Genomic DNA, 26,123 nt, shown 5'->3' with positions numbered 1-26,123 from the left:
ATAACAAACGGAAAATGGCTGCTGCATCCTCGAGCCCTATTCTAACAAACCAAAGAATATATAGACACAAAAAGATAAGAAAATGAAAACACTGATCGCGTTTATGAAAGACTGTACGTTCACGTATATTTGTTGGGGTTGGGGGGGTGCGTGCTTGCGTGCGCGCGCGCGCGCGTGCGTGTGTGTGTGAGAGAGAGCGAAAGAGCAAAAGAGAGCGAGAGTAAGCGCGTGTGTGTTCCGGTGAGAAGGGAAATAAAAAAGACAGGAGACCGGGGCAGCCAGCTCAAAGCGGCAAGCAGCACCGAGCCATGGAGGGCGAGTAAGTCCTTGTATTTTATTCGACCGAACATTACAGAAGACAAAATAGATGTGCTGTGGAACAGTTATTTTTTTTCTTCCCATTTTTTAACCACCTCTAAACACGGAGCATGGAATGCGCTTATAGCTGATATTTAGATCTATTTTTCAGAACATGCAGCGTTAGATATTCACAGCGTATTATTTTTCGTCTACACTTCTGAAAGTAATATATACAAATAATTTTGACATTTGTCTCAATCATGGTGTAAAAAAAATATGTTACTGGAAAACGCCGTACCCAAATGATTTCTAGTACATCTTCCTTCTTGAAAATACGCAATGGCACGATTTAATTAATATATAGTGATATATGAATTTTATTTTCACAGTTCACGTAGCGAATGAAATATGTCACGGAATGTGTAGATGTACCCTGAAAATAAATCCTAAATATGGCGTTTTTTCCCCGACCGTGATCTCGTTGCGGATGCCATTCACTTATGTAGCCTGATAGAAAGAGAGAGGGGGACTGTCTTACGCTTTTTTTCAACGCTGCTCGGGTTTCATTATGGTTTTTAAAGCCAAACTTTATGAATGAAATGCGATTTTCTCTCCCCCTCTTCCTCAACCCCCTCCTCTTCTTCCTTTCCTCATGCCCCCCCCCCCTCCCCCCCTACAACCCGGCTCTTTCTTCCTCCATTCCTTCTTGCACCCACTCATCTTTCATTTTTTTACCTTAACAAATGCATACATTCATACACAATATCACTTTTTTTTTTTATTCCGCCACTTTTCTTGTATTTCATTCATAAAATTGCTTGTGTCGACGCGCGAGCGAGCGCAGATGTGAGCTGGGGATAGGTGGGAGAGAAAACGGAATGTCTTCAAATAATTAACAACACAATATCGACAAATCTGTGTGTGTATGTGTGTGTATGTGTGTGTGTGTGTGTGTGCGTTTATTATATCATGCATTAAATTGGGATTCTTGGTGTGGAAAAATATCGCTGTGCCTGGGCTCACATAGCACGGGCCTCGTATGGCTAATGGGCGCGTTCATTGATATATCTCTGTGAGAAAAAGCTCAGTGGATTTCTCTTTCTCCCTCTAGGTCATGGGGGCTGAGACATTTCAGTCTGTCTCGACATTTATTTTTTATTTTTTTTGCTGCAATCTCATTCCCACCATTCATTTATGATCTACCTCTTTTTTTTTTTTTTTTACAATATGAACGCATTCAATCATATGAACGCGTTCAGTCATTTATGTGCCACTCGGTTTACACCAAGCATTCAACTACATGAAAGCAACTACGCCTGTTAATATGTTGCGTTTCCTGGATTGAAAGCGAGAACGCGTTGCACTCTCTCACGTGATCCTTCACTAACACTCGCTCAGCCTTCCTGTACATCACTGGCGGAGTTTCATCCTGACGCTGATGGTTAAATGAATTTAAATGGAAAACCAAGATCAGACACATGACAATCTATCTAAATGTTAGTTTATAATAGTGCATGGTTTATTAAAACAAAATTACAAATCAATCAAGTCATCTGTAGTGAACAACAACAACAACAAAAAAAAAAATCATAATTTCTTTATAAGGCCCCGTTTATTATTTGTTATACAAACACTGAACAATAAATGTCACTATTTTGCATCACTCGGCCTTTGCTGTTCTATTTCACACACTGTGGAGTTTTCCACAGTTTTGTTGGTCCTTTAGTAAAACCTGTGTTGGTTATTCGGATGTTTAGGTGTGCACCTGTGCTCGTGTGCATGTGTGTGTGTGCTCGCATGCACATATTAAGGTGGGTGGATAATGTTGGGTGTTTGTGTGCCATATGCATTCATGTAGGTGTTTAAGTGTTTTTGTGTGTGAGTGCTTCTGATATCTGATGCTCTACTAGCCTGTGTCCTCACACCTCACACCTCCTTTACAGCGTGCGTGTCCGAGCAGTGGTAATGACACGTGACGATTCTAGTGGTGGCTGGGTGCCCCTTGGAGGTGGAGGCCTCAGCCACGTTGTCATCTGTAAAGGGAGGAGTTCTGAAAGCCAAGGGCACAAGGAATATGTCATACGTGGAGAACGGCTGCGCGATCGAGCAGTGAGTGTGTGCGTGTGTGTTCATGCCAGTCTCCAACTGACATTTTATTTGTACTGGCTCTGACTTACTGTATGCCATTTTTGGGTCAGCAGTTTAAAGGTATATGTGATGCCAACTTATTCACAGACCCACACTGACCCGTCTCTTTCTATGTAGCCCGTGCTTGAATGTCCCATTCAAAAGGGTCTAATCTACAACAAGGTGAACCCCATCTTCCATCACTGGCGTGTGGAGGAGAGGAAGTTTGGCCTAACCTTCCAGAGTCCAGCTGATGCCATTTCTTTTGAGAAGGGCCTTCAAATTGTCCTTGACAAGCTGGACAAAGGTATGCCAAAAACCTAGAGGCCTATAAAAGTTATTGATGAGATTACAAATATCAATATTGGTTATTCTACCTGCTACCTTTGTCTTGTGGAATCTTATGATCTCATTTATTTGGTTTATTATGTAAAATATACTGTATTACTATTTTTGTAAACGTCATTTTAATATCCACAATATTTTTGCATGTAAAAATCTAAAATCTAATTCTTTTTCGATAACTTTCCTTTCAAGGCTTTGACTCTCCTTCTTCCTCCACACCAGAAGAAGGGGACACTGAAGATGATGGTCAAGCAGTGAGTCTATTTATCACCTCATAACTTTTATCACTTTCAAGTAATTTATGTTTAAAATACAGTCCAATGACAAAACAAGCCCTTATATTTTACATTCCACAAAGACAGATAAATCTCAGTGGCTGAATTTTTGATCACTAGACTTCCTAATGTTGTTGTTTTTTTTGGGAGGAGGGAAGCATTACACTGCTAACTTTTCCCCCCACCTTTAATATGAAATAATTTTAGGGGAAAAACAACAACCTGGCTAAACAAATGTGCACTCCTTTTATCAATGAGGCCTGTGACTGTGCTAAGAATTAAATCAATCAATCTCACTCAAACTCGAATAACCCACCACCAAGACAATACCAAGAATTGGACAGCCCTCAGAAACTGAAAAAAATTAAAGATTAAATAAACTCTTATCTGGTTTATCTGGCCGCTTTTCTGGAATTATTAAGAAAGATTCAAGAATATTCTGTACTGGAGGCTATTTCTCACTTGGGAAAAAAATTAGACCCAATTAGAAACAACTTCTAAAGACTTTGATTTTGAACAGGAGATCCATACATTTCATAGATCTAAAGACTAATTAAAATAAAAGAGTTGAATACAATTGGTATATTAATCAATATGTAATTCTATGTAAACATATAATTTGGCATAAATTATATATATATATCATGGAGGGGTCTGAAATTGTCATCATAGGTGCATGTCCACTGTGAGAGACATAATCTAAAAAAAAAAAATCCAGAAATCACAATGTATAATTTTTTTTAACTATTTATCTGAATGATACAGCTGCAAATAAGTATTTGAACACCTGAGAAAGTCAATGTTAAAGTCAAAGTTTTTCACCAGGTTTGCACACACTGCAGGAGGGATTTTGGCCCACTCCTCCACACAGATCTTCTCTAGATCAGTCAGGTTTCTGGCCTGTCGCTTGGAAACACGGAGTTTGAGCTTCCTCCAAAGATTCTTTATTGGGTTTAGGTCTGGAGACTGGCTAGGCCACCTCAGAACCTTGATATGCTTCTTACAGAGCCACTCCTTGGTTATCCTGGCTGTGTGCTTCGGGTCATTGTCATGTTGAAAGACCCAGCCTCGACCCATCTTCAATGCTCTAACTGAGGGAAGGAGGTTGTTCCCCAAAATCTCGCAATACATGGCCCCGGTCATCCTCTCCTTAATACAATGCAGTCGCCCTGTCCCATGTGCAGAAAAACACCCCCAAAGCATGATGCTACCACCCCCATGCTTCACAGTAGGGATGGTGTTCTTAGGATGGTACTCATCATTCTTCTTCCTCCAAACACGTTGAGTGGAATTATGACCCAGAAGTTCTATTTTGGTCACATCTGAACACATGACTTTCTCCCATGACTCCTCTGGATCATCCAAATGGTCATTGGCAAACTTAAAACATGCCTGGACATGTGCTGGTTTAATCAGGGGAACCTTCCGTGCCATGCATGATTTCAAACCATGACGTCTTAGTGTATTACCAACAGTAACCTTGGAAAGGGTGGTCCCAGCTCTTTTCAGGTCATTGACCAGCTCCTCCCGTGTAGTTCTGGGCTGATTTCTCACCTTCCTTAGGATCATTGAGACCCCACAAGGTGAGAACTTGCATGGAGCTCCAGTCCGAGTGAGATTGACAGTCATGTTTAGCTTCTTCCATTTTCTAATGATTGCTCCAACAGTGGACCTTTTTTAACCAAGCTGCTTGGCAATTTCCCCGTAGCCCTTTCCAGCCTTGTGGAGGTGTACAATTTTGTCTCTAGTGTCTTCGGACAGCTCTTTGGTCTTGGCCATGTTAGTAGTTGGATTCTTACTGATTGTATGGGGTGGACAGGTGTCTTTATGCAGCTAACGACCTCAAACAGGTGCACCTAATTTAGGATAATAAATGTAGTGGAGGTGGACATTTTAAAGGCAGACTAACAGGTCTTTGAGGGTCAGAATTCTAGCTGATAGACAGGTGTTCATATACTTATTTGCAGCTGTATCATACAAATAAATAGTTAAAAAATCATATATTGTGATTTCTGGATTTTATTTTTTAGATTATGTCTCTCACAGTGGACATGCACCTACGATGACAATTTCAGACCCCTCCATGATTTCTAAGTGGGAGAAATAGCAAAATAGCAGGGTGTTCAAATACTTATTTTCCTCACTGTATATATATATATACAGTGAGGAAAATAAGTATTCAGACCCACTTAAATTTTTCACTCTTTGTTATATTGCAGCCATTTGCTAAAATCATTTAAGTTCATTCTTCTTCCTCATGAATGTACACATAGCACCCCATACTGACAGAAAAACACAGAATTGTTGACCTTTTTGCAGATTTATTAAAAAAGAAAAACTGAAATATCACATGGTCCTAAGTATTCAGACCCTTTGCTGTGACACTCATATATTTAACTCAGGTGCTCTCCATTTCTTCTGATCATCCTTGAGATGGTTCTACACCTTCATTTGAGTCCAGAAATTTTTGATTATACTGATTGGACTTGATTAGGAAAGCCACACACCTGTTTATATAAGACCTTACAGATCACAATGCATGTCAGAGCAAATGAGAATCATTAAGGTCAAAGGAACTGCCTGAAGAGCTCAGAGACAGAATTGTGGCAAGGCACAGATTTTTTGCTGCACTTAAGGTTCCTAAGAGCACAGTGGCCTCCATAATCCTCAAATGGAAGGCGTTTGGGACGACCAGAACCATTCCTAGAGCTGGCCGACCGGCCAAACTGAGCTATCGGGGGAGAAGAGCCTTGATGAGAGAGGTAAAGAAGAACCCAAAGATCACTGTGGCTGAGCTCCAGAGATGCAGTCGGGAGATGGGAGAAAGTTGTAGAAAGTCAACTATCACTGCAGCCCTTCACCAGTGGGGCTTCATAGCAGAGTGGCCCGACGGAAGCCTCTCCTCAGTGCAGGACACATGAAAACCCGCATGGAGTTCTCCAAGATGGTGAGAAATAAGATTCTCTGGTCTGATGAGACCAAGATATAACTTTTTGGCCTTAATTCTAAGCGGTATGTGTGGAGAAAACCAGGCACTGCTCATCACCTGTCCAGTACAGTCTCAACAATGAAGCATGGTGGTGGCAGCATCATGCTGTGGGGGTGTTTTTCAGCTGCAGGGACAGGACGACTGGTTGCAATCAAGGGAAAGATGAATGCGGCCAAGCACAGGGATATCCTGGACGAAAACCTTCTCGAGAGTGCTTTGGACCTCAGACTGGGCTGAAGGTTTACCTTCCAACAAGACAATGACCCTAAGCACACAGCTAAAATAACGATGGAGTGGCTTCACAACAACTCTGTGACTGTTCTTGAATGGCCCAGACAGAGCAATGACTTAAACCCAATTGAGCATCTCTGGATAGACCTAAAAATAGCTGTCCTCCAACGTTTACCGTCCAACCTGACAGAACTGGAGAGGATCTGCAAGGAGGAATGGCAGAGGATCCCTGAATCCAGGTGTGAAAAACTTGTTGCATCCTTCCCAAAAAGACTAGATTAGATCAAAAGGGGGCTTCTATTAAATACTGAGCAAAGGGTCTGAATACTTAGGACCATGTGATATTTCAGTTTTTCTTTTATAATAAATCTGCAACAATGTCAACAATTCTGTGTTTTTCTGTCAATATAGGGTGCTATGTGTACATTCATGAGGAAAAGAAATGAACTTAAATGATTTTAGCAAATGGCTGCAAAATAAAAAAGAGTGAAAAATTTAAGGGGGTCTGAATACTTTCCGTACCCACTGTATATATATATATATATATATATATATATATATATATATATATATATATATCATATAATATTATATATATATATATATATATATATATATATATATATATATATATATATATATATATATATATATATAAATTGCCAAATTAATCGGGTAAGTTCCCACTGTAACAATCATTATACACATTTTGGTGCATTTTGGTACCCGGGCCTTCATTGGGTACCTACCCGACTTAGTCCACCTCTTAATACCAACACTAACACGTCGCAATTACAGAAACCATCAATACTATACAAAAACGCAAAATAACAACGCGTGGCATTACAGAGAGAGAGGCATTTTACATATTGAGGGTGAATACCATTTTACTAGAAAGCAAGAAACCCAGTTAAGACTCCAAACCACCGCACCTGGAGCAGTTCAGAATCAATATTTGTCTAATACATGACAAAAACATAAAAAATTTAAATAAAATACATCATACTTACCAGAGATGCATATTCATGATGCATACTCACATAATTTGCACCGCTCCTCAGAGGCTGTAAACCAGTGTTAAGGCTCGTATTCACTGGTGTGAAAGTGGAGAACAAACCCATTCCCAGGCTGAGACAAGCTAGCTAGCTTCGCCTTGAAGATGTGTGTGTTTTGCTAATCGAATTGGCTGTAACAGTTTCCCTCTGAACAACCATTTAGAGGACGAGAAAATGCTGACGCTATTCTGGTTCAGCAAGCTGCCCTGTGAGGCAAATTTGAAATCTGATTGGTTAAAGAAACAGACCCATTGCTAATATTAGTCTATGGAACATCGGTCAGCACTACTGATTATGAAGGCCTTGGGAAGGGTAGATTGAGGCTGAAATCTGATTGGACAATAAATCTAACATCCACATCCACGTCCTGGAAGCAGTGCAGCCAAGAGAAACACTATGAAATGAAGAGAATAAACTGTTGGGAATAAATTAATACAATTTAATAAAACAAATATTAAAATTTAGGTTGTAAATGTAGGTCAGTACTTTTGATAGTGATTAAGCCAGCATTGAAGTCTTTGCTGGCCCTGATGGCCCACCACTATATATATATATATATATATATATATATATATATATATATATATATATATATATATATATATATATAGTACATTAAGCATTCAGAAAGTATTCAGACCCCTTTAACTTACTCTTTATAATTTTGTTATGTTGCAACCTGATACTACAATTGTAATTTTTTTTTCTCTCATTAATCTAAAATCGGTACCCCAGAATGACAAAATGAAAACAAAATTCACGAAATCTATGTTTTTTTTCTTTTGGTTTTTACATATGAACAGATACATATTCAGACTCTTTACTCAGTATTTAGTTTTGGCAGTTACAGCTTTGAGTCAGTTTAGGAAAGATGCATCATGCTTTGCACACCTGGATTTTTTGCCATTCTTCAATGCAAATCCTCTCAAGTCAAATGGGGTTGAATGGGGACTGTTAGTGGACAGCCAGGTTTCTACAGATATGTTTAAAAAGGTTTAATTCAGGGTTCTGGCTGGGCTACTTTAGGGCATTCACAGACTTGTCCCTAAGCGACTCCTGTGTTGTCTTAACTGTGTGCTTATGGTTGTTGTTATGTAGAAAGGTCAACCCTCTGCCCAGTCTGAGGTCCTGAGCACTGTGGAACACTTGTTCATTAAGTATATCGTGGTACTTTTTGCCATTCAGCTTTACTTCAACCCAGAGCATAATACTGCCACCATCATGCTCCACTTTTGGGATGGTTTGGGGCAGATGATGATGATGAGCTGAGCCTGATTTCCACCACACATTATGTTTGGAATTGAGGCAAACAGTTGAATCTTGGTTTCATCAGACCAGAAAATCTCGTTCCACACTGTCTGAGAGTCCTTTGGGTGCTTTTTTGCATACTTCAAGCCCAGATCAGTGGAGGGCTGAGATAGTGGTCCTTCTGGAACTTTGTCCCATCTTCACACAGGATCTCTGTTAGCTCAGTCAGAGTGACCATTGGGTAATTGGTCACCTCTTTACTAGGCCTTTCTCCTTTGATTGCTCAGTTTGGCAGGATGACCAGCTCTTGGAAGAGTCCTGGTTGTGCGACACTTCTTTCATTTGAGAATAATGGAGGCCACTGTGCTTTTGGAAATCATCAGTGCAGCAACAATTTTTTGTAGACTTCCCCAGCTCTAGCCAACAATCCTGTCTCTGAGCTCCGCAGGCACTTTTTTTGACCTCATAGCTTAGTTTTTGCTCTGATATGCATTGTCTGCTGTGAGGTATAGAGAGGTGTGTGCCTTTCCTAATCATGTCCAATCAATAAACTTTTCCATACGTAGACCCCAGTCAAGGTCTAGAAACATCTCAGCAATGATAAAGAGAAATAGGAGACAACTGAGCTAACTGTCTAGTGTTTTGCATACTGAATGCTTATGTTCATGCGATATGTCAGGTTTTTAATTTTAAATAATTTATTGACATTTCTATAATTCAGGTTTAATTTGGTAATTATGGGGTATTGAGTGTAGATCAATTGAAAAAATACATATTAATACTAAATACATTAGTATCAGGCTGCAACATAACAAAATTGAAAAAAAGTGAAGGGGGTCTGAATAATTTCTAAATGCACTATATATACAGTGAGGAAAATAAGTATTTGAACACCCTGCTATTTTGCAAGTTCTCCCACTTAGAAATCATGGAGGGGTCTGAAATTGTCATGGTAGGTGCATGCCCACTGTGAGAGACATAATCTAAAAAAAAAAATTCAGAAATCACAATATATGATTTTGTAACTATTTATTTGTATGATACAGCTGCAAATAAGTATTTGAACACCTGAGAAAGTCAATGTTAATATTTGGTACAGTAGCCTTTGTTTGCAGTTACAGAGGTCAAACGTTTCCTGTAGTTTTTCACCAGGTTTGCACACACTGCAGGAGGGATTTTGGCCCACTCCTCCACACAGATCTTCTCTAGATCAGTCAGGTTTCTGGCCTGTCGCTGAGAAACACGGAGTTTGAGCTCCCTCCAAAGATTCTCTACTGGGTTTAGGTCTGGAGACTGGCTAGGCCACGCCTGAACCTTGATATGCTTCTTACAGAGCCACTCCTTGGTTATCCTGGCTGTGTGCTTCGAGTCATTGTCATGTTGAAAGACCCAGCCTCGACCCATCTTCAATGCTCTAACTGAGGGAAGGAGGTTGTTCCCCAAAATCTCGCAATACATGGCCCCGGTCATCCTCTCCTTAATACAGTGCAGTCGCCCTGTCCCATGTGCAGAAAAACACCCCCAAAGCATGATGCTACCACCCCCATGCTTCACAGTAGGGATGGTGTTCTTGGGATGGTACTCATCATTCTTCTTCCTCCAAACACATTTAGTGGAACTATGACCCAAAAGTTATATTTTGGTCTCAACTGACCACATGACTTTCTTCCATGACTCCTCTGGATCATCCAAATGGTCATTGGCAAACTTAAGACGTGCCTGGACATGTGCTGGTTTAAGCAGGGGAACCTTCCGTGCCATGCATGATTTCAAACCATGACGTCTTAGTGTATTACCAACAGTAACCTTGGAAACGGTGGTCCCAGCTCTTTTCAGGTCATTGACCAGCTCCTCCCGTGTAGTTCTGGGCTGATTTTTCACCTTCCTTAGGATCATTGAGACCCCACGAGGTGAGATCTTGCATGGAGCCCCAGTCCGAGGGAGATTGACAGTCATGTTTAGCTTCTTCCATTTTCTAATGATTGCTCCAACAGTGGACCTTTTTTCACCAAGCTGCTTGGCAATTTCCCCGTAGCCCTTTCCAGCCTTGTGGAGGTGTACAATTTTGTCTCTAGTGTCTTCGGACAGCTCTTTGGTCTTGGCCATGTTAGTAGTTGGATTCTTACTGATTGTATGGGGTGGACAGGTGTCTTTATGCAGCTAACAACCTCAAACAGGTGCATCTAATTTAGGATAATAAATGTAGTGGAGGTGGACATTTTAAAGGCAGACTAACAGGTCTTTGAGGGTCAGAATTCTAGCTGATAGACAGGTGTTCAAATACTTATTTGCAGCTGTATCATACAGATAAATAGTTTAAAAATCATATATTGTGATTTCTGTTTTTTTTTTTTTTAGATTATGTCTCTCACAGTGGACATGCATCTACCATGACAATTTCAGACCCCTCCATGATTTCTAAGTGGGAGAACTTGCAAAATAGCAGGGTGTTCAAATACTTATTTTCCTCACTGTATATATATATATATATAATTATTTTTTTTTTTTAAGTAAAATTTCTGCTTGGTTAAATAATTTATAAGATAATATATACAAAATTATACTAAATTTATCGAATAAATCAATTAATGCAATACACTTTTATTATATTGATTAAATTGAGTAATCAATTAAATTAGCACAAATAAAATTATTTCAAAAAAATTTAATAAATGAAAAAATGAAATTAAATATTTTTTATTTGTTAGACCCCATTAGCGGCTAGCGCTAGCGATATGGATTCTTTAGCATTTTCATGCATGCGCAAAAACATTTTTTATTTTATTTTTTTACTTATTCCCGTTATTTACTTATTTCCGTTACGGAGTGTTTTTTATACCCCTACCATTGTTGTGTATGTTTTCAAGTTTAATAGCAACAACAACAGCAATAATAGTAATAAAAACCCTAAAAATGCGAGGTGGAGACTAAACAAACTTGCTAATAAATACATTCCTAAAGGGGAAGACAAATTTTAACAGGTTCCACACACAAAAAGGATTGCATTCGGTAAACCTGTGTACCAAACCGAAAGCACTGTACAGACAGTACATATAATATATATATTATGGCTATCAAGGGATTAAAATATTTAATTACAATTAATCACATGATTGTCATGAGTTATTTTGCAACTTAATCACACATTTTTGTCCATTCTAAATGTACCTTAAAGTAATACTTTCAAGTTTTTAATACTCTAATCAACATGGGCATGGACAAATATGGATGCTTTATGCAAATGTATGTTTATTATTAGTAAAACCAAACTGAACATAGAGCATATAGAACATAGACATTTTTCACAAGATGGTAGACATGTTTTAAAGAACTTGTTCATGTCTATTAAACACATGGAAAAAAGAACAAACCACAGGTTCCCATTACATCTCTTTATTTGCAATGAGCCAGTTGCTCAAACAGACAAGCCTGTTTACATTTCAGATGACAGGGCAGCTCATAAAAATACTCTTATAAATGTTTTAAAGTAACTATGGTGTTTTAAATTATGTAAACCATCAGGACACCAAACTGAACTTTTGCTTTGTTTCCACACGGATGGTTTTAATTGCCGGATGTGTGCACCATAGCGGATTTTGGTGACTGATTTGAGACTTTAAACAAATGTTTAGTGATTAAAAATTATTTTTCAGTTGAATAATTTTTTTTTATGTTTTTTTTAACTTTTTACTTTGTTAAAGTCAAAGTTTTTCACCAGGTTTGCACACACTGCAGGAGAAATTTGCAGGTGTTCATATACTTATTTGCAGCTGTATCATACAAATAAATAGTTTAAAAATCATATATTGTGATTTCTGGATTTTTTTTTTTAGATTATGTCTCTCACAGTGGACATGCACCTACGATGACAATTTTTTCCACACTGTGTAAATATATATATATAGTTCCCACTGTAACAATCATTATACACATTTTGGTACCTGGGCCTTCATTGGGTACCTACCCGACTTAGTCCACCTCTTAATACCAACACTAACATATCTTCCCGTGGGCTCACCACCTGCAGGAGGGACCGTAAGGGACGATGCTGTGAGGATTGGGCAGCAGTCGAAGGCGGGGGCCTGCTTAGACTGCTGCCCCCGCGACCCGAATTACGGATAAGCGGGATAAAATGAATGAATATATGAATATATATATATATATATATTATATATATATATATATATATATTATATATATATATAAAATCAAAATAGCTGGCAACAAAAGTGAGTACACCGAACAAAAGTGATAACAGCTTGATGTCGTGTAACCATGCAAAGCCACACGTCCTATTCGTCATGTTCATGTTTTTGTCTGCTTGACAGGATCATACTAATTTGTGTATCTTGTATTAGAGCAGTTAAAATTTGATGCTTTGCATACAATTCTCTAATACAGACCTCTGGATGCTCAACATGGCACTTCATGACAAAGAACTCTCTGAGAATTTGAGTATTAGAATTGTTGCTCTCCACAAAGATGGCCTAGACTATAAGAAGATCAGTAACACCCAGAAACTGAGTTACAGTACAGTGGCCAGGGTAATACAAAGGTTTTCAAAGACAGGTGCAAGAAGCTTGTAGACGCTTAAGTGCTGCCAGCATTGCAACAAGTCGGTTTGCATGGCTGTTGTCCAAAAGGAAGCCTCTTCTGAAGCTGGCTCACAAGAAAGCCCACAAACAGTTGCTGAACCTGTCCAAGAGCATGAATTACTGGAACCATGTCCTGTGGTCTGATGAGATTAAGATAAACTTGTTTGGCTTAGATGGTGTCCAGCATGTGTGGTGACGCCCTGGTGAAAAGTACCAAGAAAATTGTGTCTTGCCTACAGTCAAGCATGGTGGTGGTAGCATCATGTTCTGGGGCTGCGTGAGTGCCGCTGGTACTGGGGAGCTGCAGTTCATTGAGGGAAACATGGATTCCAACATGTACTGTGACCTTCTAAAGCAGAACATGATGCCCTCTCTTCAGAAACTGGGCCGATTGTCCAACACAGTTTTTAAACACAATAAAGACCCCAAACACACTTCCAAGATGACAACTACCTTGCTGAGGAATCTGAAGGTGAAGGTGATGGAGTCGACAAGTATGTCTCCAAACCTGAACCCTATTGAGTGCTTGTGGTTGCGGTAAAGAAGCGCCATGTATCTAACATCCAATATAATATATCCTTTCTTAATTTGCCATGAACTTCTCTTTATACAAATTATTCTAGAGTCAAATGTGAAGCCATCTGTCCGACAGCTAAAGCTTGCCAAAATTAGGTCATGCAACAGAACAATGACGCCAACCACACCAGCGAATCTACAACAATATTGCTGAAAGAGAACAAAAGTAAAGAATTACAATGACCCAGTAAAATTCATACAGAAAATGATTATTAATGAAATTATTGCTTTGGATAGAATTTAAAGAGCTGCTATTTCTGTATTTATATTTTTATATACACAAACAAACACACACAAACAAATCAGCCATAACAAGGAATAGTACCTAGTCATTTAAGAAAGGACTACTGAAATGGTTTCATGGCCACGCAAGGCTCGAAGAGCTATAACACAAACTTCTGAAAATAAGTGCTTTCTATGATAGAGAGGTGTCAGAACACACAGCACATTGTCATGGGGATCCAGCGCTTTCTCCCAGGGCTTGGAAGCACGCCATTCAGCAGTTTCTTTCCCCTGTAGAGAGAGTGCTGCACTCCACCTCTCTTCCTTCGAGGAGGGGGGAAGGGCATGGATGCCAGCAAACCCGCTGACACTACCTCATAGCCAGCTTTGTTTGAGGACCTTTTGTGCTGTCATCAAGCTCGAAATCGCTTGGCCAGATGAGAAGCGGAAGCAGTGTCCGCCAAGGAAGCTGGATGAGCGCTTTCTGCAACCTATGTCACTGCCTCTATGCCTGGGTTTGCCATTTTTCACGGACCTGCACACCGAGGTGTCCAGATCCTGGAGCAGCCGATACTTGACTCATCTCTTCAGTCCTTATGTCTCCCTCTGCGCTGATGTAGTAGGGCTAAAAGAGTTCAGTTAAGGGGCGATGCCCCGGGTTAAAGAGACACTAGCTGGCTATCTCTCCCCGGGTGCTGCAGCGTACCTTAAGGCACTGCCCCCAAGCCCCTTTGGACTTCCTCGGCCTTGGTGGGCAAGATGTACGCAGCTGCACACAATGGCCGTGTTACAGAAATGCCAGGCTGACCTGCTGCGAGAATTGGATGGGGAAGTTTGTACGGGGGCTGAAAATGTCCAAAAGCTACGTCGTGCTACGGACCTGGCACTTGGGACTACCAAGGAGACCAGTAGAGCCATTGGCCAGTCCACGTCAGAACTAGAGACCACAGAGAGGCATCTGTTGCTCACCCTATCAGATATTCTTGACAGGAGCTTTCCTTCTGGAAAAGAAAAAAAAAAGCACTACATGGACAACACATCAGTGGTCTCCTACATCAACCATCGGGGGGGTCTGTGATCTAACCCCTATACAGGCTGGCATGTCAAATCCTCCTCTGGTCCCAAGGGAAGCTGCCCCTCTTTTACGCTGCTCCCGGTAGTTCTGAAAAAAAAGGTTTGCTGGGATGAAGTCCTTCGGTGGACAGGCAGACCATGGTTTGTGGACCTGGCAGCCCTTCTTGAGCGACCTCCTTGGGAGGGGGCACCTTGGTTCACCCATGCCCAGAGTTATGGAGCCTGTGGCTGTTGCCCCTGAGGGGCACAACTCTTAGCCACTGGTCTCTCTGCCAAGGTAGTGGAGACCATTCTTCAATCCGGAGCTCCCTCAATAAGGAGGTCGTATGCCACAAAATGGTGCCTATTCACTGTGTGGTTTAAGCGCACCCAGTTGGACCTAGTTAACTGCCCAGTCGGTTCAGTGCTGGAGTTCTTTCAGGGACAGTTCACCACAGGGTTGTGTTACGTGTCGGCTATTACAGCTTATCGTGCCACGCTTGCTGAGCAGTCGCTGGGCAAGCACCCGTTAGTGACATGTTTTCCTCAGACACAGCTCGAGTTCTTGAAAGAGAACGTGTCTAGGTTACGTATGGAACCCTGGTTCCCTCAGGGAAAGAGACACTGCGTCTCCAGGCCACACTCCCTGCATCGCTTACTTCCAGTGCAGAAGCTAGCATCATCTCCACTGCATGTGCTTTGATAGCTTACTGGTTGTGAAATCACCCCGTCGGTGATGGGTGCCTTTCTGTTGGACAGATTACACACATGATTTAGGGCATGGACACGTGGAAGCGTTCCCAGAGGGTTGTTGACGCAGCATCTCGTTCCCTCAGGGAACCAGGTTTACATACGTAACCTTTTATTATTTATTATTTTATTTTATTATTTTTATAACTTTTATTAAAAGTTTTTTTTTTTTTTTTTTTTTTTATAAACAAAGACTTTTTTTTTTAACATGCACTGATGACATTTGGGTTTAAGATCCAAATGTGAATATGAGACAATAGATCAGAATTTAAACTTTTATTTCCTTTTATCCAAAATCAAAAACCTTTTTTCCATTTTCTTTCAGCAAAATTAACCAAATTAGAACAGTGCAACTTTATTCGTGGTCCATAAAAAAATTTAGGAACCTAAAGAAAAAATTTTGGAACCACATGTCCTAAAATAAATTAAAGTGAAAAAACATGTAATATTTGGTTACATACCTTTTGCTTGCAACTGCATCAAGCCAGTGATCCAATGATTTACCAAACTAAAATAACAAAACTCTTGCATTGCTTAGTCTGGTGACTGGCTAGGCTAGTCTACAACCTTCCACTTTTCCCCCTTTACGCGGACTTATGCAATCAGGGTGTTGTACTTTAAAAAAAAATTTCACAAATATAAAATATTCTTTTCCTCTGTATTTTTTAAAGATTACATTAAAGGTCTTAACAAGTCTGATATTTATGTTGTTCCCTTTTCTCTGATTAAGTGATTTGTTGTTTTGGCACTGTGTTTTGGGTTATTGTCTTGCTTTATGATGAAGTTTCCTGAAATTAGATTAGATGCATTTCTCTGTAAATTGGCAGGCAGAATGTTTCTTTCTCAATTAATTCTGCTTTTACCACCACGTTTTACATCATCACTAAAGCTAGTTAGTTGAGCCTATTCTGGAAGTAGCCATTCAAACTCAACACATTAAAGAAACATCCATCTCAGTTCCAGTGTTCCAATATTTTTTACATCACGAAAATAGGTGGGTTAGGGTTAGGGATCATCTTTATAAAGGCAAAGAGAGAAAATCGTTTAAAACCAATTCACGAGCATTGGGCATTGCTAATGCAACAATTCGGAAAGCTGTGAAAAAAATGAAACCACTTGTGTACTAAGAATGAGACATGAAACAGGTGAACCGAGATATTTACAGAATAAATACAGAACTTCAGAACTGACCAAACTAAAACATTTGCCAATTTACAGAAAAAAGAAATGTAATCAATTCATCATGCAGCAAGACAATAAACTAAAATATACTGCCAACACAAATAAACAATGTCATCAGAGGGAAAAGTGGTTTTAGACTGGCCAAGTAGATCACCAGACCTTAATCAAATTTGCCATGTATTTTACCTCCAAAAAAAGAGACGGAAGCAATCAAACAAGTAAAAGAGAGAATGCAACCAGAGCGATGTACAAAAGTTCTTTTATATATACAGTGGTGTGAACAAGTTTTTGCCCCCTTATTTTTTTGCATGTTTGTCACACTTTAATGTTTCAGATGATCAAACTAATTTAAATATTAGTAAAAGCTTACACAAGTGAACACAACATGAATTTTTTAAATTAGTGGTTTTATTATTAAAGAAGAAAAGAAAATCCAAAACTACATGGCCCTGTGTGAAAAAGTGTTTGCCCCCCTGGTAAAACTGTGGTTTATTACACCGGAGTTAAATTTCTCCAGCTACACCCAGGCCTGATTACTGCCACACCTGTTCACAATCAAGAAATCTCTCAAATAGGACCTACCTGACCAAGTGAAGTAGACCAAAAGATCCTTAAAAGCTAGACATCATGCTGAAATCCAAAGAAATTCATAAACAAACGAGAAAGAAAGTAATTGCGATCTATCAGTGTGTAAAAGGTTATAAAGCCATTTCTAAAGCTTTGGGACTCCAGAGAACCACAGTGAGAGCCATTATTTACAAATGGCAAAAACATGGAACAGTGGAGAACCTTCCCAGGAGTGGCCGGCGATCAAAATTACCCCAAGAGCACAGCGACGACTCTTCCAAGAGGTCACAAAAGACCCCATAACAACATCCAAAGAACTGCCAAGACCAAAACCGCTGCTGAGCAAAAAAAAACATAAAGGCTCGTCTCAGTTTTGCCAAAAAACATCTTTATGATTCAAAAAACATCTTCAAAGTTTAACTTTTCGAAAGGTGTGTGTCCCATTACGTCTGGCATAAAAGTAACACCACATTTCAGAAAAAGAACATCATACCAACAGTAAAATATGGTGGTGGTAGTGTGATGGTCTGGGGCTGCTTTGGTGCTTTAAGACATGGAAGATTTGCTGTGATAAATGAAACCATGAATTCTGCTCTTTACCAAAAAATCCTGAAGGAGAATGTCCGGCCATCTGTTTGTAACCTCAAGCTCAAGCAAACTTGGGTTCTGCAGCAGAACAATGATTAAAAAATAACCACCGCAGCAAGTCCACCTCTGAATGGCTGAAGAAAAACAAAATTAAGACTTTGGAGTGGCCTAGTCAAAGTCCTGACCTGAATCCTATTGAGATGCTGTGGCATGACCCTAAAAAGGCGGTTCATGTTTGTAAAACCATCCTATGTGGCTGAATTACAACAATTCTGCACAGCGCTGTAACAGACTCATTGCAAGTTATCGCAAACGCTTGATTGCAGTTGCTGCTGCTAAGGGCGGCCCAACCAGTTATTAGGTTTAGGAGCAAACACTTTTTCACACAGGGCCATGTAGTTTTGGATTTAGTTTTCCCTCAATAATAAAAACCTTTATTTAAAAACTGCATGCTGTGTTCACTTGTTATATTTTACTAATATTTTAATTAGTTTGATGATCTGAAACATTAGTGTGACAAACATGCAAAAGATTTTTTAATCAGGAAACACTTTTTCACACCACTAATATATATATATATATATATATATATATATATATATGTCAGGCGAAAGAACATGCCGGAAACCCAAGTAGAATCCAAAAAGGGTTTTTAACAAAAAAAAACAGGCCAAAGCAGAAAACGGCAAACCGCCAAGAAACGTCAGGTAAACTAATCCTGGTGAAAGCTTTGACTAGACTGTAGCAAACAAAACACACAGTCTCTTTAACAATGATAAACCAAACTGAGATACATGGGTAGTCCGACAGTGTTCCTTAGCCTAAGCTCTAGAACAGACAATGAGCTGTTGGAGGAACAGGGGTTATGTAGCGTGAGAACTGATGAGGGCCAGGTGTAGCTGATTAGTAAGTGGGAGAGCTGCTTGGAGTGATAGGTGGAGGTGTGGCTGGTGGATCCCTGACAATATATATATTAGTGTCTATTAGGTTGCATGATCTGACTAGTGTGCTCTTTGACCTTCCAATTAAAGCACATGAAAATGCAGATGTTATTGTATGCTTGATAGCCCCAGAGTCGCCAAGTGAAAATCTGATTAGTTAAAGCCAGACTGAGCAACATTTTAAGCAACTTTGCTTCAGGCACCAACACTGCTGATATGATCACTTTGTGATCAGAAAACCAAAAAAATATTAATAAATAAAGAGCTCAGTTGAAGTGTTGTGCTTTCTGAGATGCTTTTCTGCTTACCACATTAGTGAAAAAGCGCTTAAATTACATTCAGTTTAAACCAGTCTCTTAATTTCCCTTAATCTATTTCATCAACAAGGTGAAATTTTGTTTTTCACAACATTCTGTTTTGTGTAAAGAACCCAGGAAATTAGAAGTTTATAAAAAAAACCAGCCTCAAACAACCGTCACAGTTAAAGCCCTACAGGTCACATTTGATGTGAACACTACCTGAAACTCTAGCTGTATCTGCCTGATTCAAATTTCATTGGAATGGTATTTTAATAATGGACATTGCCACAAATCACCTTTACAGAAATAAACCAATTCTGGATTTAACTGTAAATGTAAATATTTATCTTTTAAGAGCAACCCAGAGAAAAACACAGTAAGACAATATGAGAGGAACCACACTCAAAGAAAACCCATCCTCATCTTCCATGACACGGAGTAGTGTAATTATATACAGTGTGCTATATAGTGTAATCTATAGTCAAAAATTCCCATTGTGCGAACAAGAAATTCATTATCTTTCCAATATGAAGTCTATTTTGTTGAGGTTATCAGCTGTTTGCTGATGGAGACTTGAGTGCATCTTGGCAATTGCAATCCAAAGCCATCTTAGGTAGCTGTCAATATGAGGCCAAACTCAGCAGCAGTGAGTGGCATCCTTGTGATGAGAACTCCAATTATACATAGGGCATGAATCAGGAATGAATCAAACAGACCCAGAGAGCAGTAGAAGTCAGGATCACTAGTATCTCAGGAATAGCAAATAAAAATGTAGAATTTTACAAAGATTTTTATATTGAACATAAATAAGCCGCACCTGTCTATAAGCAGGTGCCTACAGTGAAACGAATGAATTTTACACAGGCTTTAACGAAAGACAGTGTCTGTTACACGGCTTGTATCTAAACAGTAGCCTACCAAGAAAGTCATTGTTCACTGTCTTCCTCCTTCCTTTCACAGCAGTTTTCAGTTTTTCTTTTGGCATCGTCGTGCGTTTAAAAATCACCACCGGTGAAGCTTTTCTCCCGATGCCGCGCAGCTCAGAACACAGGTGAAGTGTGTTTTTTCATGCCCGGTTGTTTTCAGCGTGACAAATGATTCTCATTTCCTGTTGACAGTCCGAGTGAGCGGCAGGTCAAACGTCAGAGGAAACTCATCCATATTTATGATGTGGTGCGGCCCGATTCAGTGGGAGCGCATCTGATTTAATATAAAGAATTTCATTGGTTCACGTGAACCCGTTCGGCAATTTTATTGGTCTCATGTTATGGGGTTCAGGTTTTTTGGCTTGAAGTTTGTGAAACCGGGAAAAACCCAGGAAAAATCCAAAATTAGCCGCTTCATTGTTTAAGCCGTGGGGTTCAAAGTGGGGGAAAAAAGTAGCGGCTTATAGTTCAGAAAATACGGTATATCTAAACAAAGAGAGGGAGAATTCAAGAGAACCACAGAGAGAAACTAGCTGCCAAATAATGGTTAAGGACAATGATTGCATGCATGCAATTTACACATTATACTGATGCCACATAATTAACTTATGAGAAAACTACATGAATGAGCAGGTGTACATGTGTTCCTAATAGCAGATGTGTATAAATACTGTGTATAAAACTTAAAACTGAATTGTAACTGGCCCAAAATCTTGATGTTATTATTTGTGAGGCTATGATCTAGCTTGTAGATTTGAGTGCTAATGTAGAATTTACTTCAAAATATGTTGCAACAATCCCTAGAACATTACTTGGTTATAATTGTGTAAATATCCATCAGGGCTACCTAACAATATTTCCGATAAAAGGGTCTTTCCTAAACTGTTGCCACAAAGCTGAAAATACACAAATGTTTAGAATGTCTTTCTATGCTTTAACATTATGATTTCTTCTCCCTTTTTGCTGAACATCCGTGCCAACAAAAAACCCTCAGATCCAAACACTAAAAAAACACCTTCTCAATGGAGTGGAAGCTGCTGTAGCAGCAGACTGGGAACAACTCGTACAACAATATTAATGCTCATGGTTTTGGAATGGGATGTTCAGTAGTTGGATGTCCAGATACTTTTGGTCTCATAGTGTACGTAAGAAGAAGTAAATAAAAATAAAATTATACATTCATTTTTCCATATAAATTAAAATCTTATTAACTATATTCAGATTTACTATTCAGGTGCCAATACACATTCACTTTTTGTTGATGAAAGTAGTTTTCATAGCTGGTATTTACAAAGCTGTTGTGAAGCTGTACACCCATCGTAAGCCAAGGTACAATAAAGTATATTTGGAATTATGCCTTCCCATCCACTGAATGTCCAAATGCGATGCATAAAATTAGCTCTTCCAAGATTTCTGTGCTAAGGCTCTGTTTGATGACATCTTGTTACAATTTGTTCTAGTACAGGAGGGTCAACCCTTTTTTGCTCTAATCTGGCTCCCTCCAGACAGATATATTATAGAAAATATAATTTTAATGGAATAACTGAAGTAATGTATAAACCGACAGATTTAGTGACATGCAAAATCATACATTTGTGGGTTTTTTTCCTGTCACTGACCACTTTAGTTAAACATGCTTTCAAGAGTAGTTTTCTATGCTTAGCAGTCAGAAACCCCCATCCCCACTTATTAGCCCTCATAATGGTCTGCACCATATTTTCTCTTATAATTCTTTTCCTAGAAAAGCTTTCATTTGCTTCAGTTTCTCTGCCTTCTCTAACTTTGGACACCCCTGCACTTACAGGTTCTGTATGTTTGATAACCTTCTGTCTTTGTCAGTCTCACACAGGCAGTGAGTCGTCCTCCAACAGCAGAAAGGAAATGTTGCCCAAGCCTATAACCATTGTGACAAGCGAGTCCTCCTCCACTTGCTTTGTCCGCTCTGCAGCAGAAGAGTTTGGGTATGGGGAAGGGCATGCTGTCACTTCTCAGACCCCTGCCCAGGTATTTTACCTGCCTTTTGCATTATTTAGAGTAAATATATGTGATAAGTGAAAAGATACAGATAACAATGCAGATATAAAGTGGGGGAAATAATTATTTGATTCCGTGCTGATTTTATAAATTTACCCCTCACAAAGAAATGTAGTCTAGAATTTTTATAGGAGGTTTATTAAAAGAGAGAGTTTAAGTTCTTTTGGGGTAAAGTTACAAAAATCTTCAGGGGATCAAATAATTATTTTCCCCAGTGTACAAGTTAGTGTTACCAAATAGTTCTTATTGTTTTATTGGTAGCAAAAAACATGGTTAGGTCCATGCAAGATTAATTGCATGGATATTTGTGTTTTCATTAATTGTTCTCTATTTCTGCCCACCATTATTTTGGTTTCCTCCAGGTCCATAGGCGATCATGCCAGCACCAGATTTCTCAAGTATCTGAGTTGAACCCGCCAGCGCCTCCTCCCCCTCCTCCTGCTCCCCCAACCTCACCTTTGGCACAACCTGCCTCCTCGCCCTTGTCCCCACTCTCTCCTACTATGTCCTTGCTGGAAGAAGGTGACCTACGCAGTATTGATCCATGCAAGGATTTATGGGGCTCACGAGGCTATGAGGACTACCGACGTGCCGGGGCCACACGGACCAAAGTAGGGGGTCTGACAGGAGGGGTCATGGTAGGAAGTGGGCCAGACAAGTCAGAGCTGTGTGTTGTGCACTTTGAAAAAGAACTGGCAGCTGTGGGAACTACAGGCTGTGAGGTCACTGTTATGCTGGACACCAAAGGCTCTCGGCGCCACTCCTCCTCACCCACCTGTATGCCTAATGCTATGCCTGGAGCATCTCCTGCAAGTGGCTCTCCTCAGGAGACAGGCAAAAGTTCACCCTCACCATGCTGCATCCATACTTCACTTGCCACACCCCGTTCACGGACTCGTAAGAGAGGGGGCAGTGGGACCAGCGGGGGTGGAGATGCCATCTCACCTGATGATGACAGCCCATGTCCACAAGGCTCATCCTCCTGCTCATCACGTTGTGTGTACTGTCGCTCGGTCTTTAGTGCCTCGGAGAATGGACGTGGCCGCTGCCAGGATGCTCCAGATCCAGCTCTACACTGCTTACGCCAGTGGACATGTGTATGGTGTGCTGAGAGCCTGCTCTACCACTGCATGTCAGACTCTGAAGGTGAGTTCTGGGAGCCTTGTTCATGTGAAGACTCTCTGGGCCGCAGGCCACACCCACTCTGCTGTGCCGGCTGGATGGTACTACTGGCACTGTCACTTTTTGTGCCCTGCATGTGCTGCTACCTGCCCCTGCGAGCATGCCTGCGCTGTGGGGAGAGATGCGGCTGCTGTGGTGGAAAGCACAAGGCTGTGCGGTGAGACCTGGCTTTAGGAGGTTTTGAGGCCAGGGAGAGGTTGTTGTGATGAAGGAGAGGGAAGGGAGAACACCAAATGTTTTTCCTTTAAAGAATAGCTGTAGGGCAAGACCTTTAAAACTATAATTAAAAAGTCTCCTTTCCCCCACAATCCTCTGCTGCATTCCGTTCATATGCTACCAGGACCCTTAATGGTGGTGCCAACACACAATGCACTAACAGGTTTGCATTGTGCACTTCAGAGAAACACAAAGATGCAGGAAGATGGCTCCTACCGCCAGCTATTCTCGTCCCTGACTGACTGTTGTTAAGGCTCACAGACGAAAACACCAATGTGTAAAGCTAAGTTAGATTATTTTTTTGTTTCATTTTTTAGGAAGATAATACAAGACAATGTATAATATCTTACTTTCCTTAACATTGAAAGGTTTTTGTTTTATGTATGATTCATTAACATGCTCCCTCCTCCCCCCCCCCCCCCCCTTTTTTTAAACAGAGTTTTGCCTCAATGTTCCAGGCAGCATAGAGGAAAAGAAAAAAGTATATATAAAGAAAAAGCAGCCAAAATTACAAAGCCATTGGCATACAGTAGCATATTGAGTGGTCAGTGTGTTTTTGGAGCTGTTTCAGATAAGGAAATGTTAGAGTACACTGATCAGGAAATTCTTTTATTTTATTTTACAATGGGTGCTTATGGGGCGATCACTAAAATTGCAATGCACAAAAACACACTACTCAGAAAAGAAGAGGTACCATATTTTACTGTTGGAAACCAAACCTATATTGCAACTGCAAAAAAATAACATTACAGATATCAACACTGGCCTTGATGTGCAGATTACAAATTTAGTGTAATTAATAACAAATAAAAAGTTCTATTTTTTATTAAGACTCTGCTGTAAAGTATAAGGGGGCCAGAAAAAATAAAGGCCTCTCGAAGAGGACAGGAAATATTACTGAAAAAGTTGAAGGTGAAAATGGCTTATGATGTAGAATCAAACAGTCTAATCTGTTCAGTCTGATGAGTATGAAGTCTGTATCTGCATATGAAGAATCGATTTGTTTAATGTAATGTGTACACAGAATCACACAGGAGTTGTTTGGCCACTTTTATTGCCATTCTGTACTATATCACTAATTTGTCACTGTAATCAATTGCAAAGTGACCTTTTTAGAGAACAACATATATTATATTAAGCGGACTATCCGATCTATTAAACCAAAACATTTTTGCAGTGATTATTCCAGCATGATCTTACATTATATTCAAATATAAATGTTATTTTATATAAACTTTTACCATTCGAAATGATTAGTATGATCCTTGGTCTTTTTGCAACTGAATACAATGTACAAAAATGATATTCATAGTAAATAATTTAGATAAATCAGATCAAACACTGCCTGTAATCTCAGACTGAACCTCATAGCTTTTATTGTATATCTGATGGGACATGGCTTTAAAATATTTGTCTACAAGCTGCTATTTTATTACCCTCCCCAACATATATTTTTTAAACCCTTCTGCTGCAGAACATCACAGAAACCCCGATCACAGATTTTTCGGAGCGATAGCAACCCATACTGTGTAGGTATTTTAATATGGCACTGGAGGCAATACTAAAATATTACCCATTTTTCAGTAAAAAAAAAAAAAAATCTTAATTGGAAGCACTTTATAGATTAATAACATTCTTGGAGTGTAATAGATACAGGAAAACAGTGTCATAAAACACATGCCCTCCTACGAACACTTTTCCCTATACTAGTAGTAGACCATCATTAGTCTCACCAGTATCTAGTCCTTGAGCTTTCCTTGTTGAGTTTGCCCGTCAATGCCCCATCCATTCATCTTGATAAATGTGCCTTTTGATTTGATTAATCAATAACATAGTTTTAAAGTAACTATGTACACAAGTACTTACTTTTTTGGGTCATTTATTTCAGCCAATGTGCATATTTTAATATGTATTGAAAAATCATTAATGAGAAAAAAAAATATTTATTTAATGAGATATTTATTCTAATTATTTTTGGAGACAGGTTTTTATTCCTGTGCTGTCTGACTTCTCTGACTTTGTGCCAATGTGCTGCTTTGATGTGTTACATATTGTGGGTTTGTATCCTTAATTAAACCCTCATTCTATATTTTAATGAAACATAGGATATCTGAATCATAAAATCAATGTCTTGTATGTTCAGGCAAAAAAAGCTTACAGGTTTAGAGTAATTTGTCAGAAACTTTTTAAACAATATAAATTCTACTATTATGTCCAAATGGGTTTAGATTTTTTAGGGGGAAGTCTCACGAGTGCTTGTCATTTTCACTGACAGGAGATTTGCATGTGCATTTTCTATCAAAGTTTTTCAAAGGTGACTGAGCTTAAATTACCCACTGGAACCACTTGCTGGAAAAACATTTTGTACATACAAATATTGCATATGGTGGAAATGGACACAAAAACACATTAAGTGTTGATC

At 39.5% G+C, this 26,123-nt stretch overlaps 1 protein-coding gene across 1 annotated transcript; it reads left to right on the top strand.

Moving 5' to 3' along the window:
- Positions 1-5: 5 nt before the first annotated feature.
- spred3 (sprouty related EVH1 domain containing 3) lies at positions 6-25,920 on the top strand. Its single transcript, XM_083552692.1, has 6 exons — positions 6-319; positions 2,244-2,409; positions 2,566-2,734; positions 2,965-3,026; positions 22,109-22,273; positions 22,666-25,920. Exons 1-6 carry the CDS (start codon positions 309-311, stop codon positions 23,644-23,646), a joined length of 1,554 nt encoding a protein of 517 aa, XP_083408818.1. The 5' UTR covers positions 6-308; the 3' UTR covers positions 23,647-25,920.
- The last annotated feature ends 203 nt before the right edge of the window (positions 25,921-26,123 follow it).

The sequence above is a fragment of the Silurus aristotelis genome (genome assembly GCF_946808225.1).
Source record: "Silurus aristotelis genome assembly, chromosome: 10".
Lineage (NCBI taxonomy): Eukaryota > Metazoa > Chordata > Actinopteri > Siluriformes > Siluridae > Silurus > Silurus aristotelis.
Note: the sequence above shows the minus strand (reverse complement) of the source record. Positions and strands in the feature narration are given on the sequence as shown.